The following is a 21,952-nucleotide window of genomic DNA, read 5'->3' as shown; positions in this document are numbered from 1 at the left end:
TAATGATAAAAAAATTAAGATTCAATATCAAATAAATTTATAAAAAAATTACAAAAATTGCTTACCTATTGTTGTGTTACATCCATCATTTGTATAATATGAGAATTCTCATATTATAAAAATGACACTTCTCTTAATATATTTTTTCAAATACAAGTCTTTTTAAATTTGACTGTTATGATAATATATAATACTTTCAAAATTGATTGTGATCAAGTAATTACACTGGCCCCAGGCACATGAGCAGGATTATTAAAAGGGTTGTGTTTATAAAAATTAATAAACTGTTGTAAAAAAAAAATTTTAATGTATCAATAGGTTACAGGTATTTTTTGTATAATAATTTTATTTCATTTTTTAAATTCTTCCCAAATGGCATTAAACTCCCAGTGTGCACGGCCTTGTAAGGCACCACATATATTCCTAATAATATACTAATATATTATAAACACTTCCACAATGTATATTATATCATCTTATATACATAGATGACAAAAAAAAAAACCCTTCATATCAATATAAGTATAGCTAAATCACCTATCAGAAGTTAGACATACTTATTCCACTGAAATTCAAATAACCTAGACCAGGGGATGACAACCTGTGGCTCTTTTAATGCATAATTGTGGCTATTTTTGAATTAGTAAAAGATAACTCAACTCCACTAATATTTTTTTAAAGACTTTTTAATTACACTAATCATTTATTACTTCACTATCAGAGTAAGAACAAAACTTAATAATAATAATAACAACTCTCCCATGGTTACCGCCTGGTCGTGGTGGGAGAGCCCAGTAATTTTACTGATCCATAGGGCAATGCAGGCTGGAGCACAAGCTACTGGTAGAGACATCCATGCCAGTAAGGTCTATGGGGAGAAATGAACCTAACAGTGACCACACCCACATTCTGTGGAGATATTTATCATGGTAGTAACCAGATCTAAGTTTGATACCAGCTCGGACATCGCCTGAGTTAACAAGGTCCGTATTTGTGGGTACAGCAGAGGCTCAAGTTTGAAAAATAGGCCACAGTCTCCCTTGGTTATCAGTGGCAAAAGCAGCACCAGCCCAAGCATGGCTATTGCAATGCCCTCAACAGATGTGAGGAACCAACCTAGCCTTGGTGTTTCTGTGGCAATGCATCCACAGACCACAAAGGCTGGAAAACCATGCCAACAAATGAAATGGGCAATAGAAATGAATGAGTTTATCATACATACTTACCACACCATCACAAAACTCAAAACAAACATGACAGCATAAACACAACAACTACACCATAGATTCATACAACAATATCCTCACCTCACTGTCACCGAATAAAGGGTTGTTGATCAAAAAGGAACAATTATACACAACACTTTTACAAAATAAGGGGGCGTGGCAAACGGCAGGCTAAGGGTTAAGATCACATAACCTGTCAGGATAATCCAGCAACAAGCATTGATAATAACACATACAACAACTATCACTAATGATACTACAGACAGTTCCTCACCCATCACTGATAACATAGATATGGATTTAGTTAATACGTTCTCACTTATAAACTCATTCACTTATATACTCAGAAAACATATATACAGATACAGATCCCACCCAAAGACCACGAATACCAAATATCAATGTGTCAAAGGTAGTACAAAAAACACTAAATTATGTAAACACTCACTTTCTACCACACTACATTCATTCAATTTCTACACTCTCAGACATTCATACATTAGATTATGCTGGGGCAGTCACAGTAGTGACACACCATAGACTGAAAATACAATTGCAGACAAATACACAGAAAACACAATTCTGTCACAAGCCTGCCTGACAGAGAAGAATAGAAACACAAATAAATGACATTAGACAGCAATTAAGCACACACAATATACTAAAAACAACATAACACCCAAATTAAAGAAATAACTCAAAAACATTTTCAAGAAAATAAAAACACACACACACAAAACACAAACATCACATAATACATCGACACACTAAAACAAAAACTCACAGCCAAAGCATGTACACTCAAAAGATACAAAACATGTTCACTACGAAAACAACAAAGTAAATTATTCACAAACAATGATAAACTCTTCTACAGACAAATCAGTACCAAAGCAAACACTGATACACAGCACAGTGGCACACCAACAGAAGAAAAACTCACATCTTACTGGTCTTCTCTTTGGTCCAGTGCTGTTACACACAATGCTGATGCTGGCTGGATAGAGGAGGAGAACAAAAACTTGCACAACATACCAACTATGCCCTGTGCTGAAATAAACATACATGATTTCCAATACACTGTTAACAGAACACACAACTGGAAGACACCTGGTGTAGATGACATTCACAATTTCTGGTACAAAAAATTTACATCACTGCACCAGGAACTAGCTAAACACCTAACACACATCATCATCAACCCACAAGACATGCCAAATTTTCTTACTCAGGGCATCCCCTACATGAAACCTAAAAACAACAATACCACAGACTCCACACAATACAGACCAATTACATGTCTCCCAACACTACAAATTATTGACATCCTGTATTGCAAACAAAATATACATTCTTATGAACAACAAAAAGGTTGCCGTAGAAATCACAGGGGATGCAAAGAACAGTTACTCTTAGTCATTCAGTCATTCTACAGTAAGCAGGCAAACAACACAGAAACACACACACATAACATATATAGACTACAGAAAAGCATTTGACAGTGTTCCACACAGTTGGCTGCTACATATTCTACACATGTACAAAATACATCCATCACTCATTGCATTCTTCCAAAACACTATGCAGCACTGGAGAACAACACTACATCTCAGGGTTAGTAACACTTCCATACAAACAAACCAAATATTCATTAAGTGAGGAATTTTTCAAGGTGATTCCTTGAGTACTCTCTGGTTCTGCTTAGCCCCAAACCCATTATCCAACATGTTAAACAACATACAATATGGTTACAATATCAGACATGAAAAAACAACACAGTTTACACTGTCACATCTCATGTACATGGATGACATAAAACTTTATGCATCCACACAAAAACAACTTCATCAACTCCTACAAATCACACATTCATACACCAAGGACATACAAATGGAATTTGGCCTAGATAAATGCAAAACAGTTCACATAGAAAAAGGAATCCTGAAGAAAGAAGATTTTGCACTTGGAAATGGAGACATTATTGAATCCATGGAAGAGGGCAAGTTCTACATGTATTTAGGATTCCAACAGGCCAAACTAACAGAACATACACAAATAAAGCAAAGATTAATTAAAGAATACCAAAGTAGGTTAAATGCTATTCTCAGAACACAGTTAAATGCAAAACACACAGTTAAAGCAATAAACACATACGTCATTCCAGTACTTACATATTCTTTTGGAGTTGTACATTGGATTCACACAGATCTTGAGCAACTCCAAAGGAAAACAAGAACAACACTTACTAAGCATAATCCTAAATCTGCCATAGAAAGACTAACCCTTCCCTGTAAAGATGGCGGACGTGGCCTGATTGACATAGTTAACCTTCACTACAAACAAATACAGTCACTGTGAGAGTTTTTCTACAAAAAGCAAGAAATATCACAGTTACATAAAGCAGTAACTCTAGCAGACTCAAATAACACACCACTAAATTTACACTCATAACATATGGACACGACACAACATATAAAAAGCATAGACACCGTTAAGCAATCGTGGGCTCAAAAGGCACTCCATAGCAGGCATTTCTATGACCTGGCCCAGGATTTTGTTGACAAAACTGCATCAAACAACTGGTTAGCTCAGGGATGCCTCTTTGGGAGACAGAAGGATTCATGATTGCCATACAGGATCAGGTCATAAATACTAAAAACTACAGAAAACATACTCAAAGATACAACAGTCACAAATGACACATGCAGAAAATGTCATATCATGCCAGAAACTATACAACAAATCACTTCCGGTTGCAAGCTCCTGGCACAGACAGATTATTTACATAGACATAATCAAGTAGCAAATATAATACATCAAGAGCTTGCAAAGAAACACAGATTAGTAGACATCTGTGAATCCATACTACAAATACATTCCACAGACAGTATTGGAAAACAACATGCACAAAATGTACTATGACAGAGCCATAATCATAAATAAAATAATTTATCACAACAGACCAGACATCACACTCATTGACAAACACAATAAAATCACATACATTATACACAAATCTATTCCAAACACACACAATATACAAAACACATGCACTGAAAAAATCAGCAAGTACACAGAACTAACCCAGGAAATAAGGCATCTGTAGAGGATGGATATTATATGGCTTATTGTATGTACCTGTCATCCTCTCCTCTACAGGTGTCATACCACACACACTACACAAAAGTCTGGGCACATTACAATTGAATGGAAACACATACATCACACTACAGAAGGCCGCTATATTGAATACATGTCATATTGTGAGGAAATTTCTGAATACAGACAACTTCTTTAATTTTTGTTTTGGTTACTATGCATTGACTTTGGTCTGGCATAGTACACAGCCACCGGTGTTAACCGAGTATATCTCACTTAACCCAACATAATAATAATTGAGTATCTCCTGGAGAAAACACACCAAATTAACCTAGCAAAGGTAGAATTTAGCCTTTTAGCAGATGGTGCTTAATTGGGTGGCATCATATTGTTGTAATATTTCATTGTTATCTATCATATAAAAATATAACCTATGGAGACATCTTGCGACCGTAAGGCAAATTTGAAATCAGAGACATGAACTGTCATGAATACTCCAATGCAGTTTCCCCTGCTTGATTTAATTTAAAAATGCCGACATAAACAATCATGTTGGCATATGGTACTTTTATACTGTTCTTATTTACTTGTGTTTAGATAATTAAATATTATAGTGTGCAAAAGAAAAGTATTGAATAAAAGCTCCTTCTAGTATTGAGGGTAATATTTAATATGGTTGGAAAAAGAGAAAAATAGAAGAAAATCAAGAATTTAGAATTGAATGGACTGAATTCTATGCAGTTGTTGCAAATTTAACAGGATTCCCAGTGTGTATAATATGTCAAGAAAAGTTTTCTAATAACAAAAAATCAAATGTACAAAGGCATTTTTTAAATAAACACGAAGCATTTGCAAACACTTATCAAGAGAGAGAAGAAAGAAGAAAGGCAGTAGAAGAACTTCAGTGTAAAATAAACTTAAATAAAAGTACATTTTCAAATTGGATAAAATCAAGTAATAATACAACTACTGGTAGTTTTATCACCACTCTAGAAATAATGAAATGGGGAAAGCCATTTACAGATGGCAATTTGGTGAAATATTGTTTTATTAAAATGTCTGAATATCTTTTTTTTTGCAATTTTAAAAATAAAACAAAAATAATTGCTAAAATAAAAGACATGCCATCGTCTGCTAAGACTGTAAGAGACAGAACTGTTCGTATGGCAGAAGATGTAACTAGTCATCAAGTTATGGATTTAAATTAAACACCAGGATTTTCTATTGCCTGTGATGAATCTTGCAATGTAAATGATATTGCACAGCTTGTACTTATTTTTAGATATGTTAACTCTGACAGAAAGAGTTATTTGTTATACTGCCACTTATAAGACAAACTTCAGGTGATCATGTAGAATCTGCTGTTACCAATTGTTTGAATAGTAAAAATATTGATATTAATAAAATAGTATCAATTGCCACTGATGGAGCACCAACTATGAAAGGAGAAAAGAAAGGTTTTGTTTCTACGCTCAAAAACCAATTTTTCATGACTTTTTTCTTTTCACTGCATAATTCATCAAGAGGCACTTTTCTCACAAACCTTTTCAAAAGAAATAACTTTAGTTATGGACCCAGTTGTACAAATTGTGAACAAAATAATGACAAGACTATTATATCATCGGCAATTTTGTGAATTTCTTAATGAAATCAATAGTCAATATTCTGATGATCTTTTACACACTAAAGTAAGGTGGCTATCCAGTGGAGCAGTGTTAATGTGATTTGCTGCTTGCATTGAAAAAATGAAATTATTTTTAAACCAAAGAGATCTTGAATATGTTTAGCTCAATAATCATGATTGGTTACAAAAATTTCATTTTATGGTGGACATGACCTCACATTTAAACACACTAAACAAGAAACTGCAAGGGAAGGAAAATACAGCTATTTTGCTTTTAGAAGAAATACAGTCAAACCTGTTTTTATGCGGGGGATAGGGACCGCATTAAAAAAAAACGCATAAAAAAAATCTCACAAAACTTCACGAATGGCTGTAAATAATAGTTTTCGCAACACAATTAAAAAATATTTTTTTTATGCGGTCAACAGGGACCGCATAAAAAAAGTCTCACATAGAAAATAACTCAAAACCGTACGAAATAGAATTTATTGACAACAGATGTCAGCACTTGACTGCATCGTCTGGTCTATCGTCTGTTTTACATATTTTTGTCCAGGTGGTGTTTTGTTGACTTAAAAAGTAAATTATTTCATTTTTCGCATATTCATGCAATAATATTACTATAATAAGTGCATTTATGCTATAATAAGTTTATTTAGCTATAATAAGTCAACGTAAGACATGACGAATCGCACGAGACTAGTCGCCAACTATACCGCACAAATTAAAAATTCGCATTAAAAAATCGCACATAAAAAGAGCGCATAAAAACAGGTTTGACTGTACTTGCTTTTGAACAAAAATTATGTTTGTTTACCACAGATTTAGAGAAAGGCAAATTGCTACATTTTCCTATGTTAAAGAAATATCAACAGGATCGTATTTCAATAGATTTAACATATTTCGCGCAAATAGTAGTGAGAGATTTAGAGTTTAGAAAGGAAAAGGCAACCATGTCTTTATTAAGACCATTTGAAATCAATTCTACCACTTTGAATATTTCACCTTTTAGTGATATTGATTAAGCAGTTTTTCAACTAGAAAACTAGATGATTTAAAAATCAAGGAAACATGGAGTTCAAAATTTGTAAATCTTAAAAGTAAATTAGAAAATTTAAAAAGAGAGAAATCTACTTTTGCTGCATGACATAAATGATTTGAGATAGAAAATCTTAAAAGACAAGATCAAGTTGTTTTTGATACTTGGAACAGTTAAATTCAATTAAAACTTAAGCATTTAGACTTCTGTCAATTTTCAGATTGACATATTTTTGCAAACAGATATTTTCAACATAAATTTTATTAAAAATAAACTAAGAAATCAACTGAACAGCGTGAATCTGCCGACTTGTTTCAAAATGAAAGTAATGTCATATTTACCGAATTTTGACAAACTTTCTTGAGAAATTCAGCTTTAAAAATCTTATTAGAAACTATATATTGTTCTTATTTTTTTATGAAGTTTTCTATTTTAATTTTATTATTCATACATGTTAAATACATTATAAAATATTTGAAATCCCAGCATACTGTTTGACCAAAGAAAAATGTTAATTTATATGTAAGAATGTCACTTATTTTTTAATTTAATAATTATATTTTATAATTATGACTATTGTAACATTGATAATAAATAATTGAATTGCAGTGTATTTTATTACAGCACCTTTAAGCAAAGCACAAATAAACCCATTTTAACAAAAAAGAAAAAAAATGTTGTAGGCACAATTTTCCAAAATGATATATTTCATAATTCAAATTGCTGACTTGTGGCTCTGTATTATTTTGGTAAATATAATTCTAAAAATGGCTCTTTATGAAAAAAGTTGCCTACCCCTGGCATAGAGAAATGCATAGCACTTCAAATAGGGAAAGGATTATACAATGAAATTCATTGTATAAATGAAATACTTATATTATCAGGCATCTGTAAATGAGAACTAATGCGGGATGTAACATCTGAAATGCATATTTTGTAACAAAGTCTATTTTTTACCATTTGCCTAAAAAGTTCCATTTGCCTCTATGATAAGTTAATAATAAAAGCAAATGTATGCTAAATCAAAATAAGGATGACCTCGTCTTTGTACAAAAGGAGGATGAAGCCTCAGATATTTTAATCTTTGTACTTTTGTAAAAAACAAAAAACAAAGATCATAATTTCAGAAAGCTACAAACAAAAACATTACACTATTAAGGCTACACAACATTGACATTGATCTAACTTATCACAGACACTACAACCACAGCCTATATGTGTCTGGAAATAGAGTTTCAATGGAAGTATGGCTGTAAACACATCTGCATGTAAGTAAATAATGTGGATTCAAGTTCTGAATCACAATCTTCTATTCTAGAATTTTCTAGTTTAATTATAAATCAAATTACATGTAATCTTAGCATAAAATATTCCTATTACATATATAATCTTAGTTATATATGTAATAGGAATATTTTTGTCTACTTTAGAAAATTTATTCCATATTTCCTTGATTATAAGATACATACAAGAAAGACATCGTCCATGCATGAATTGTTCAGCTGGCAGAAAAGAAGGTAAGGGAAAGAAGGACTTGATTATAAGATGCACTTTTCCCCTAGATATGAATATATCTAAAAATGAGGTGCAAACTTTAACACATTCATGTAATACATAAATGTGTTAAAGTTAGGCATACTCCTTCAACTGGAAAAGGTGAATTACCTGTATAATTGCTTTAAGTGTGGCATAAGACTATGTAACCATGTTACAAGTGAATTATTTAGAAGAAATAAATATGGTCCATTGATACATAGAAAGGAACATAGGACTGTAATGTTTTATTACAGCAATATTTGTGAAACAACACATTTTAGATAATTTGCTGTGTTGTATAATATAGTGTTAAAAATAATTTGTGAAGCTGTTGACAGCTAAGCAGATGATTTAAATATTTCATTGGTTATTGGTTTTTATCATTTTATTATTATTTTAATGATATTATGAGGTGTATGGATGTTTGTGTAAATCTTGTAACATTGTTAAACATTTTTCTGCCTTATATATAAAATACATTACCACCTAACTGATGAGGGTCATTTAACACCAGGGGCCAAAATTCATTTTAGGATGCATATAAAACAATGGTTTCAATTGTGTGATAACCCTTCAATAAAATTATTTGCTATGTATTTGTAGAAAATAATTTAATTTATAAGCTTTCAGTTTGTGTTTCTAATAATCTCATAATTGTAATTCGTGAAATTGTAAAAACTTACCATATTAGAATCTGTCCTGAATCATCTCCAGTTGCTAGAATTATTTCAGAAGGATGACATGCCACACAGGTTAATTTTCTTGTTCCAGTTATATGCCTGAAATAATTTTAACAAAAAAGTTACTTCAAGAATTTCAAATCAGAAAAATACTACTACATTGATAGAGTTTGATGTTTGAAGATCACTGATTTTCTATTTTTAGAAAATAATTTGTAACATATTTAGAATATGAAAAATGACTAGTGGCTATAAACATTAAGATTTAAAACAGTATAGAAGTAATTTCATCCCATTTCAAGATAGTCTTTCAATTTAATATTTGAGATATTTTATAAAATCTAATTTCTTTTCATTATTCCTAAAAGATTTATAAGACAACAGAACAAAATGAAGGAATTTCTGCTTTAACTAAGAAGGCATACTATTAATACTATAATAAGAATGAAACATGTTTGAGAGTATATGATATTTATAATAAATCAGTAAAAAGGACAACAGCATCAATTCTGGCATGCAATTAGATAATATACTTTAATGAATTGTTTCTTATTAAATATCATTGGTAGACAGACATGGAATTTATTATTTTTTCTTGGATCAACAGCTTTTATAATTTTAATTTTTACAATTACAGTTTAACAATAAACTGCATTAGACATAATTACGCAAATGTGAGAAGCTGGCATTGAGGCGTGAGACTTAATCCCTTTGTCAGCATAAGATTGGCAAGATCCACTCACTGCGTCACTGGATGGCTTTAAATAGGAGGGTTATTTTGTCAAGTGGGGGAGAGTCTAGCAAGATCGTCGTATAAAGTGTTGGCGATACACGAGTAAGAGCAACCATTTTTAAATATCAACAAGTTTAATATAAAACTAAAGTATACAACACTACAGGATTACAACATAACATAAGGTGCTAGGGATACAGGTCCCACATTCTAGCTACAAATACACATAGAAATCAGTTTTAATAACATTCACTAACATTTAGTATCAATCGAGAAAGAGTGTACATAAGATTGGTTAATTATCATACCTCTGTGCAGCAGGGGATGTAACCCCATAGGCAAATTATCCAGAGAGGACAGGCTTGGGACAACACTTACTCACTTCACAAAGATAGAGATAAGTCCATAGGAACTTGCTTGTGTTGGAGGATACAACACAAAGTAAAAAGTTAGCTCCTTGTAGAATGATTGCCCTGAAGATTGGGTGTGCTATTGTTATATCCTCATCAGGTGTAGGAATTTAGTCAGGTGACCTTTTTTGATAGTGATGACACTTAGAATGTGTCATCACTGGGCTAACTAGGACAGTGAGAATAGGACTACTTCAGGCAGATAGTTTACTATTTCTTTCAATTGTTTTTAGATTCTTACCATGGACTTGGTTAAATGTCAACTTCCCCACACGTTAACAATTAGTTGTTATAATTTTAAATCGAAACCTTCTCACATTGAAGACAGGGGAAAGAGACTTGTTGCGTCAAGGACCCCCCCCTTTAACATGAGTTTCCTAGTCGACTGTGTACTGTTAAGAATATCATTTGCTTGTCTATTTTCCTAATTTCACGAAAAATGAATGAAATAATGAAAAGTTTCTTATAACTCGTCTTTTTGCTAAAATTTACGGAAACACATGCTCCCGGATCTCACACAAGTCCATTGTATGAAATTTATAACAAGTTTGAAATGACATTCAATTATTATAAATTTTTCAATAAAGCAGCAGCAATTATTAACAGTAATCTAAACAGCATAACTAACAGTTAAACAATCAATAGATATTTTTTTAGTAAAACGAAAACTGGTTGCTATAAAATTAATTGTTTTATATAATTTAACACAATGAGTCCTCAAAATGTGTTTGAATTATATAATTTTAAAATAATTCAACAGAAAAATCAGTATGCACTGTTCAAAGTATTTTCACAATTCAAAATTAACCTTGAGGCACAGTGTTCTTTAGCTTCAGAGATGGTCCATGCAGCCATTGACAGGCAATACAAACTTTAAATAGACTTCTTCTAAATAATCTTACAAACACCAAAAACCAGCAGAAATAAAATTTAATAATTAATAATAAAAATAATAGTAATTTTATTTCTGCTGGCTTTTGGCATTTGTGAGGTTATTTATTTGCTTATTAAACCAATATGTCTAGAAGTGAAGTGACTTTAATCAACTTCTTGTAATTTACATGATAATTTCTATTTACAATCCCAAAACTTTTATCTGATAATCATACTTTGAAACATCGTTGTAATGCTACTAAGAATTGTATTACATGTAAGTGGTTTACTAATAATCAGTTTTAAAAAAAATGCAGTAATTTGATAAAAATAGATAGGCACATAATAATCTAAAGCAAAATATTTATTTCTATATACTTTCATAAATATTTACTTTTTTATATAATATAAAGACATAGAAGTGTCAAATGTTTTTTTTATATTTAAACTGTTAAAGTAGTTTATGTCATTTTTCTTTTAAATTATTACCTTACAGTTCTTTACAATTTTTAAAGTATCATGCTACAGATCTAAGCTGGACAATTTGATGATTTGTTTTCTTCACCTATAACACCCTAAAGTAGCCTAACAATTTTAGTTGACAAAATTGAACAAATTTGTTTGAATGCGAGTGCTCACTGCCCATTTTTTAATCATAGCAATTAAAAAATACAGCATTACAAAACTGCTGCTTTTCAATATAGAAGAAAGGGAATTCAATTATACACAATGCACTAGTGATTTAATTGCGAGTGAATCTGCAATTAAATCACTAGTGCGAAGCCAGTAACTAAATCACCAATGAGCTCATTTTTGCATTTGAAGTTTAAAAATTACCAGTAAAAAAAGGATATTAATTTATGAGTAATTATCAGATATAGAAATCAATAATAATAATAAAATTATCATACAATCAACATTTTAACAGTAAGATTTCAAGTCAATATGCAAAAGCATGAAAATTTACCAGATATGTAGTGTAAGGAGTCGATTCTAACCTGTTTTATTTTGTTTGGGGATCATTTTTTGTTTGTTTTCTTCTATTTATTTTTAGGGCATTTTATTTTGTTATGGATAGACTGCTGCACTCATCCAGACAAAATTCTAAAACTAAAAATGAAACTCATCTTACTATGATAATTGCAAGGGCAAATTGAATGAGTCATCAACCTGGAAATGACATCTAAGAGGGAACTTCCAAAGGAAGTTAAAAGAATGATCTCCAACCCCAAAATGCCATCAAAAATAAAAAAAAAAACAAAAATTATGTGAGGGTGATGACATTGTAAGGAACTGAGTCCGAACCTTATTTTTTATTTTATTATTATTTCCGTTTTATTATCTTTTTGTTTGGGGTTTATGTTTATTTAGGACGAAGGTTCCCCACCACTCTCTTGTTAGTAATGAAAAATGAAGATAAAACAACTCACGGAGAAATAAGCGCCGTAGGAAAAATCTTGCGCACTTGCGCTGCCCGGCGGAAGTAACAGTCCGCAGAAAAAAAATGGGGGGGAGTCCCCACAATCACTAGTAGAGAAATACTTGATAAACCGTCTTAAACATCCCAGAAAATTATGATAAATATTTTGTAAACGGTTTATAAGCTTTGTCGGAAACTTAAAGCTGCCAGAACAGAAAGTTAATGTTAGCAACTAAGTATGTAAATAAGAGGAGTAACCCAGCTCAAGTGTGACGTCACCTCACAGTATAAAACCCGTACGTTAACCGAAGAAGGAGAGGTGATTTCCAAACCGAGGTGATTTCCAAATCGAGGCGACTGTGAGAGCGAGGTAGATTCGAAAGCGAAGTATTTTCTGATAGAAGTCCAGATTGATAATTGGACGATCCAAGGTGCTAAAGAGGAGTTCGATTGACGATTTGACGATATCGAAAGGATTGAGGAAATAGTTTCTTCGTATAGTGAGGTGACGGATAGACGTTTAATTAGTAAGAGATTTTGTTCATAGTTGCTAAGTATTTGATTTGTCGAATTTCAAAGGGGAATTACTATTAAGTTAAGCTAAGTTTATTGTCGGGTTGACTTGTTGATTTTCGTTAATAAATTTTGTTTGGAATTATTGATATTTGTACGTAGTACGTTCTAGTTGCTAATTAAATATATTTGAACTTTTGATCTGACTTGATATTTATCGTTATTATTACTAATTTTTCGGTGCACGCTTAAAAGCCCAGGCCTGGCAAACTAATCTCGAATCCGCGTAAAGTACCCGTTAGGTTAACGGAAGTTTTACCGACCGTAATTATAGTCGGTTTCCTAAGATACAAAAAAAAATAGTACTTTACAACATGACATTAAAAGAAGATTGCTAGAGTTAAATAAATGTTAACTATAAAATGCTTTATGTAAATAGTGTCAAGTGGTTGTAAAAATGTGATGTCTCCATCCCAGCACTATTAGAAGAGAGATGAGCTGCAAATAAGACAAGGTGAAGCTAAGGATCTAGCGAGGTTAAGGAAAAAGGCTTTCAAATTGAATGGCATATTAGAAGTTTCTCCTTGGTGATGGTTAGGCAAGTTAATTATAAGGTTCTTTTGTGAATTTTCTGTATATAGTCCAGTTTCATATTTCTTGTTGGTTTTTTGTGGAGATAGTTCTAAGATAATTCTAAGTTAATTTTAAGTTTCCAGGTGTTAGAAAAAATTTTTGTATATAATTGTTTTTTGTTTTAATTAGATAAAGTATCTTTTTCAAATTTTCTAAAACTTCTTTTGCATTGTCAGTCAAAGACTAACAGAATTTTTTCCTTTTTATGTATAGTAAAGTAACTATTTTGGGCTTTTATACATTAACAGATTCATTCGTAATTTTTTTCTGTCCATTTAAAAGTCCAGGTCTGGCACCAACTGACCCTTGTTTTTGGTTTATGTAATGCACATTAAGTAATTTTCAAGCTTCTGAAAAAATAAATGTTACAGTAATATCACACTGAAATATGTGTATACATGTTCTTCAGTGTAGTGGATAATTCTGCTTAAACATGACTTTATGGAATAAAAAAATTGCCAGGACAGATAAGTTTAAACCTACAAAATTTAAGATTCTAAAGTTTTACATATTGAAGCAGATCCCACTATGGTTTTAATTAACCAAAGTAGTGGAGGGAAGTATGTCATGTTTACCAATACACGGAAATTTCAGAGCAAAGTGAAGGACAAATGGCATTAATGAGACTGCATTAAGTTGACTTTGTGCCTGATTCTAATGCATGCCTCAATTTTTGAGAGAAAAAAATGGTGCATATCAAGAAAGCACAATACTTAGAATACAATACTTGCATTATTCACAAAGCAAAGTATATTATAGAAGTGAAAAAAATATGTATATAATAAAAATGTAATTTGTTATTCAAAACAAAAACAATTAATACAAATTTTCTTTATTATATGCAAACTAATATAGTTTAAAATTACTACTTTTTTCAAATTTACCTTTTAAAATAATTACTGGAGATATGCAGAACTCTCAAACTATTATCATTTACAGAAGCTACATATTCTTCCTATAACAACAACAAAAATCATAAATTTGAAAAATATTAAAACTAAAGAATGCTTAATATTTAAGTAGATTACTTTAGATCCAAATGAGACACAGTTCTGTTTGGAAAGCACAGGTTTTAAAAGAAATCTTTTTTGTTTTACATTTCCAGCATTAACTGGAACATGAAACAACCTATAAAAATCTATAAGTAAATTTGCATATATGTTAGTATAAATTTATAAAATAATAACTAAAGAATTTATAAAATCTCAAAATTGAAACAACTAAAAAGTAATACCTTCATTGTTTTCCTTCACAATCACATACCAAGAAAATTCTTTATGTGGAATATAAAATGCTTTGATTGGATTTTGGAAATTTAAATTGTATGTCTAAAAAATAAAAATAATAATAAAAAGAAAGAAAATTACTAAGATATGTTTCTATGCATGGAAATGTAATTAATTATATATAAAATTTTTAAAAACACATATTACCTTTAATATTAAGCCATCTTCATATTCCCATAAAAAAACTTCTCCATCTTCAGAACACGTAAAAATCTATTATTAAAACATTTTACAACAAAAATTTTTAATTCTTTTTTGAAATATAAAAAGAACTATTCTATTAATTAAATTAATCACACATAAGACAGAATCTTAATTTTTATAAATGTCATAAACAAAAATATGAATAAGAAAAGTACAATTATAAAATAAACAAAGCCCAATTTTATTTAAGATTAAATGTGTTTGGATATAAAATAGCATCATTTCATTCTCTTCTTCATTGAGCATATCTGTACTCTTCAACAACTGATGTCAAAAGGAAATCAGTTTTATTGAAAACATTGCAATTTCATTCAGCTTCTCATGGTTGTTAATTCATAACTAGACACCAATCAAATGCCGAAATTTATCGGGCTAGATATAGTAATTACTAACTTAGTAATTAGCCATATCTAGCCCGATAGAATTTTGGCATTTGGTTGGTGTCTAGCTTATAATATATCAGGTCTAGCAATGTTGTTTATATAATTCATAACCTTTCTTTGTAAGATCCTTTCACCAACAAAAGAAAACAACATGCCTGAAGCAGTTAAGAACCTCAACGTAACATGAAACTCCATTAACCTATTACAAAAACATTCCAAAAGGTCAAAATTACTACAATCTGCCTGTCAATTTTCTAGACTTAACCAGAAATAAAAAAAGTGCTCTCTTAAAACAAAAAACTATCTGTTGATGTATTGAGTAACAAGAAGGAAAATCTCAGCCTTTACATCAGCAGTACCTACAATATACCTAGGGTCAGACTCACCAAACACAGAAGATATTATCATAGATAAACATCTGAATCTTTGCCAAAGAGCTAATCAACAGAAATACTATGCATTTGGCAAGATGCTAAGATTACAAAAACTATTGCTAGATATTTACCTATCTGGACTGCTGAAGAACTTACTGCAATCATGCAGATCCCTTCCTAATCAAAAGATGAGAAAAACTGGACATAGATACATGAATATGGTTAACAATCTCATGAAGCCAAACTAAACTGATTGATCAACCTGTTTGACAAAATTTACTATTTATAAGAGTTGGCACAAAGTTGTAATCTATTGATTGTGTGTTAAATAGCAATGTACATCTGCTCGGTCTTATTTTTAGTTATTGTTTTTTATTTGAAGTGTTTGAACATATAGTGGAACAAGTTATTTGAGTTTTCCAAATGCCTCTTCACCATTGTAGTTTCAAATCTGTAGAAACAAATAATGGGATGCTTGACCACAAAAATGTTTAAATTTCACATAAAATAACTTCCATTTATTTTAGCATTGTACCTTTCTTCTTACTTCCTATGAAGTTGTATAATCTGCTTAAAAATAAAAATTTTATATTCAATAAATGGCATCAAAAAATTATATCTTAAAGATTTAAGAGAAATATGAAGTAAAAACTTTCTTGTATGTTTTGAAAGCAGTTTAATTTAATTATTAATGTCCAATCCAAATACTTCAGAGTTGTATTAATCTATACATATATAACCATTTATATATCAATTCAGGAATTTAAAATAGTTTAATAATAAAATAATCAATGACAGGATGAAAGATGATGATATTTTTCTTATGAAAAACACCTAAATTGTTCTCAGATGTTTGACTCCTGAAAGATTTGACAGGCATAACCTAATTGTTTTCTCAACTTGAATAGTTTAAATTAGAAAACAAACTTAAGTCTGAAGTTTTTAATATAAAACTATATCTTTTATACACAGCAAAAAACATTTTAAAACAACAGTATGTGTTTCTAATAATTTTTCCAAAAGGATAAATTTTTAGTTATTGATGCTATATCACACACTGTGCACTGTCACAATGTATACTACTTGTTTTTAAACATGTCCCTATGATTGAAGTAACAATTTATATATTTGAAATATTGGAGTACATAGTTTTCAAAAATATTAATAAATAATTCATTATAAATTGGAAAGTGCTACTTAGTATTATCATTAATACATTATGACAAGAATTCTCCAGAGTCATTTCAATAATGGTCACCTGAAGCCAATGTAAATCAAATCTCTATTGGATGTATTGTCACAAAGGGGAATGGCATATACTCCAAGGGTTTTATTTATATTTAACGAACTGGTTCTTTCAAAATGGTTCTTTCCACATTGTGGGAAGAACTGTTTTGTAAAGTGAAAATAGCAGAGGTTCATTTGTATGCAATATTATAGCCTGAGATTTGCAATCTGTTTGTATATAGATGATAAAATGTGATTATATTGCACAATTAAACAATCTATTTTTATCATCATTTGAATATACTATGTCAATCTTCAGACTCCAATGATATAAGACTGCTATCAATACCCTCAATAAGTTGCCTAGAAACCTTAGTGCAGGGTTTAAGGTGGGAAAAACTTTTCTGTAACAGTTTAGCTAGTTTTACTAAAACAGTTGTAGCAAAACTTTAGAAACTGTAGCTAGCATTTCTCATCTGTGAAACTGCTCAGAAAAATACACAATACATTATTGTTTAAACATGTGTTTATTCACATAGATACTGTACATTATTACAGTGTACTGCACTGTTAATGAAAGGTGAATCTATCGTTACAACTCACAAGTAGCATACATTATTCAGCAATTATTCTTAGTTTTGATTCACACCAGCCAACAAATGCTAAATGAAAATCAAACCTATTTTGGAGGATCATTTATGGAGATGTTAAACAAGTTGTTGACATTTTTTACATTGGATTTACTTTTGAATTGGAGTTGTTGGTAATTTCATTTCACTGAAACCTCTTTCATGTTCAACAATGTGCATTGTGAGTGAAAGAACAAATTCAATAACTGTTGCTACATGAGGGTAATCTGAGAGGAGGTCATTTACAACTATCATTTTAGAAACTAAAGCTGATGACATATCTTTACGACAGTAACAAATCTTTTAAACAATCCCACTCCATAAGAAATTGTGTTTTGTCTATTCTGTTGAACTGTATTTGCAAAAAACTTGTGAATATCTGCCATTCCATTATGACCATATCAGTAAATTCACTTGAATCTGAACTCTGAATATTTCTTGGTAACAGTATGATAAACAGTTTCAACTGTTCCAAATCAGAAAGCCTATCTTCTAAATTGGCAATCAAAGTAGGTATAAAAACCCATTTCACATTTTCCAAAGAATGCTGTTCCTTTAGATGGTCCTTTTACCACAGGAATCATCAAACATGAATTCACAATAACTGAGACATCATTGGGCATTTTAGCTAAACAACATAGTATAATAACAAGTACTGTATTATTGCAGATTGTCCAGCATGTCAGTCTATCCGGGAAGACCACAAAATCAGATATTTCCATATGGTAAAAACCGACATGCCTGTTTATGTGAGGATATACATCGTTCTGTAGAGAACATGTAAAAAAAAAGTTATGTCATAGTCTCACAGATACCAAGTTTTATTCTAAAATTATATACTTATATTCTATTTTTTTCTGTAAATTTTTTAATTTTTACTTCTTTTAAAATGAATTTTTTCTGTTAGACAAGGATTATTTCTTATTTTTCATGTAAATGCCCAGTATTCAATACTTATATTTATTTTATACAAGTTTGTTTGTATCAAATGCTATAGGCCAGATCACATTTCACATAATAACTCATAGTTGGCATCCTAATAAAAACCATTACCTACAAGTTAACTCATCAGTTGGCAGTCAACTTGTTAAAATAAAAATTTTTCTTTTAAATCTCATTTTTAAGCTATATAAACTGATGAATTATTGGGCTATAATATATTACAGTCCAATAATTCAGCAGTTCATTTGGTTTTAATGTCAGGTTTTTGAGTTGATGTTCACACAAATCAGATACTGCTGTTAAGTTAATTTTCATTTATATTTCTCTGTTAAATAAAATGAAATTAAGATACAATCATCTATCAAAACAAATTTTGAATGTATTACACACTTACAGGTTCAGTTTTTGGGAATTGTTGCTATACATGAGTCAATAGTAATTTTTGGCAGAGTACTTATACATGATATTTCCACACAAATCAGATATTATACTCTGTGATTAAAAATCTTTAGCATTTACTTTTGTCATTTTTTGAGATGCATAGCTTCTCAAAGAAGCCAAGTGGCATAACTGTCAATGTTTTTTCCTGTTACTTCACATACTACACTAAAAAGAAAATCAATGGTCTGCATCACTATATTCAATGACAACAATATTAACTAGTGCTTACCAACTTATGACTTATTTTTTAATTTTTTTGAAAACTACGGCTTATGTAAAAATTATTTGTTTTGCATTTTTGAAACATGTCCTCCTTAGCTTATATAAGCATACCAAGCATATAAGAGCTTTACTAAGAGCATACTATTTGTGCCACCTTGTTTTGACTTATAAGAGTACAACTGTACAATGTTGTGACAATGGAAAGTTCTAATACAGTACTATTCAGTATCTGTGATAACCTTCATTTAAAAAAATGATTTCCAATACAAGTTTTTTAGGTACTTTACAGAATATAGTGTTGATATTGCTCCATCTATAAGAGCATACTGTTGCATACGTGAAAATATAATAGCAACTTTTTAAAACATTCTTTATCAGCTTTACTTTTATTACTGAATATTCTAGTTTTTAAATTAAAATACTCAGTAAACTAAACTTCTCTAATTTAAATTAATTTCAAATAAAAATTCTCTATAATAATTGTACTATCTAATATACTTAACAGCTTTGATACAGTAGTAGTTAGTCTTAAATTACCAACCTGAAACAACACTTCTGGATTATGTTGAATAGAGACAACAGCACTTTGATGTCCAACTAAATCTCTCAAACATTCTCCTGTGGCTGTGCAAAATACTTTAACATTACATCCATATGGAACAAAAAGATATCTGATAACAAAAATCAATTCATTATAGCAATCATTGACCTAGTACTTTAAAATGAAATATGTTTACTTTAAAAACCATCATAATTACATTTTATCAAAAAATCTAAATGGAAAATAGATATTAAGTTAAGACAACTGAACTTAACAAAATTATTAATAATTTGAATTGAATGTATGCAATAAAGTAATTAGTAACAAGATTAATAATGTATAACCTTCAACAAATTTTAAACACTCTTCCAGAAGTTAAATGTCTTTTAATTTATAACAACAACCAACATTTTTGGCCTTCTTCAAAGGCCTGCATCAGGCTTACAGAGAAGAAATGTAAACACAAACTGAGAATTCCAAATTTAGGATGTTTTTGAGATTATTCTTCTATATTAGAAAGATGTTTGATTCAAATGCTATAATTTGTTTTGCATCCTCCCAGTTGATCATCACCTGAGGTTCATTTGCATATTGGGCTAGTGCAGTTACAGGTTTATTATTAGATATATCATCTTTATGGTCTGCAATCTTGTGAGTCTAAGACTTATTACTACACTTAATAATTAACCTATCAGAGATGTCACATGGCTGAGGTAGTGCATTTCTGGGTAGTCGCATGATGTCGAAATAAGGTCACAGCACATTTTGTATGCATCTGCCATCCAACATGCTATTTCATAATGAAAACAAGCATAAACAATGGCATCTCAAACACTGCATACTTGATAAGTAGTCGTATGATTTTTTGTTTATAACACTTTTTATGTGGGTCACCTCCAAAAATTGCTTTGAAAATGTCTATCAAATTTGTCTCGCTTAAAAAAATATTAAAATAAAATGTGTAATGATCTACTTCTATAGTTTTTCTCAAGATGTCAACGGAACCATCAAAATTTTTCCAAAACATTTGATAATGTCCACAAAAGTCACATAGATCAGCAGCTCAGCCATTTTGGTCTCATAGTCTCCGCTGAGGCTATTCTGTGGCCATCTTCATTTGGAAAGTTAAATTTTACTAGAGTAAGCAAGGAATGGATGATAAGCTCGTAAATAATAACTTGGACTAAAAATATTGATTTGAAAATAAACGTTTTCAATTTCATTAAGTAAATTCTTCGTTAAAGAAATTTGTAGAACTTAAAACAAAAAGAGGCAATGAAACTACTTACTTAGATTTAAAAGAACAAAAAACGGATTTACATTTAATACGATCAGAGCCTGTTTTCACTTTCACTATTAATTTACTCGTGTTTTCTTCGTCTTTTCCTCTCTGGAGGTCATGATCTTTGTCTAATTTACTCATATTTGTTGTCTTGTTCTCTCAGAAACTACAACGGACATACTGTTCCAGTAATAACCAAAATCCACGTGTTTTGTAAACCATGTGAACAGGTGGTTTCAGCGCCATCTAACAATACTTAACTGCTTCAATATTTTATTTAAAATAAATTAATATTGTAAAATATATATTATATCATTCACTTTAAATTATATTTGTGTATTTATATTATTATTTAAATATATAACAGTTAAATAAATTATAATTAGTTTTTTTAAACTCTTTCCGCCCTGTGGGCACAAAGAGCAGGGGCAGATCTACAAAGGGACTAATAGGGCATAATTCCTGTTCTCCTAAGAGTCAAGGGCCCACAAAAATTGAATTACTATCATCCATTTTGGGGTGTACTATACCACTTATGGAATTTCAGGACTTTGATTATATATTTGAACTCAGGGGACCGAGACGAGTTTAACGGTAACCTATGTTTGGACCGGAGACGAAAAAATAAAAAAGTT

At 30.7% G+C, this 21,952-nt stretch overlaps 1 protein-coding gene across 1 annotated transcript in view; it reads right to left on the bottom strand.

The window, feature by feature from the left end:
• Nucleotides 1-21,594, bottom strand: part of l(2)05287 (WD repeat-containing protein l(2)05287) — a 29,809-nt gene extending 8,215 nt beyond the window's left edge. The window contains exons 1-7 of the mRNA XM_067277727.1: nt 21,325-21,594; nt 20,036-20,165; nt 15,220-15,285; nt 15,021-15,114; nt 14,815-14,924; nt 14,671-14,741; nt 9,208-9,303 (exon numbers count right to left, since the gene is read on the bottom strand). Coding sequence (XP_067133828.1) covers nt 9,208-9,303; nt 14,671-14,741; nt 14,815-14,924; nt 15,021-15,114; nt 15,220-15,285; nt 20,036-20,165; nt 21,325-21,458 — 701 coding nt within the window. The 5' untranslated portion in view covers nt 21,459-21,594. The remainder of the gene's footprint in view (nt 1-9,207; nt 9,304-14,670; nt 14,742-14,814; nt 14,925-15,020; nt 15,115-15,219; nt 15,286-20,035; nt 20,166-21,324) is intronic.
• Between the last annotated feature and the right edge of the window lie 358 nt (nt 21,595-21,952).

The sequence above is a fragment of the Centruroides vittatus genome, unplaced genomic scaffold, assembly GCF_030686945.1.
Source record: "Centruroides vittatus isolate TY-2023 unplaced genomic scaffold, ASM3068694v2 contig_754, whole genome shotgun sequence".
Taxonomy (NCBI): Eukaryota; Metazoa; Arthropoda; class Arachnida; order Scorpiones; family Buthidae; genus Centruroides; species Centruroides vittatus.
This window is presented reverse-complemented; position numbering and strand designations above follow the sequence as displayed.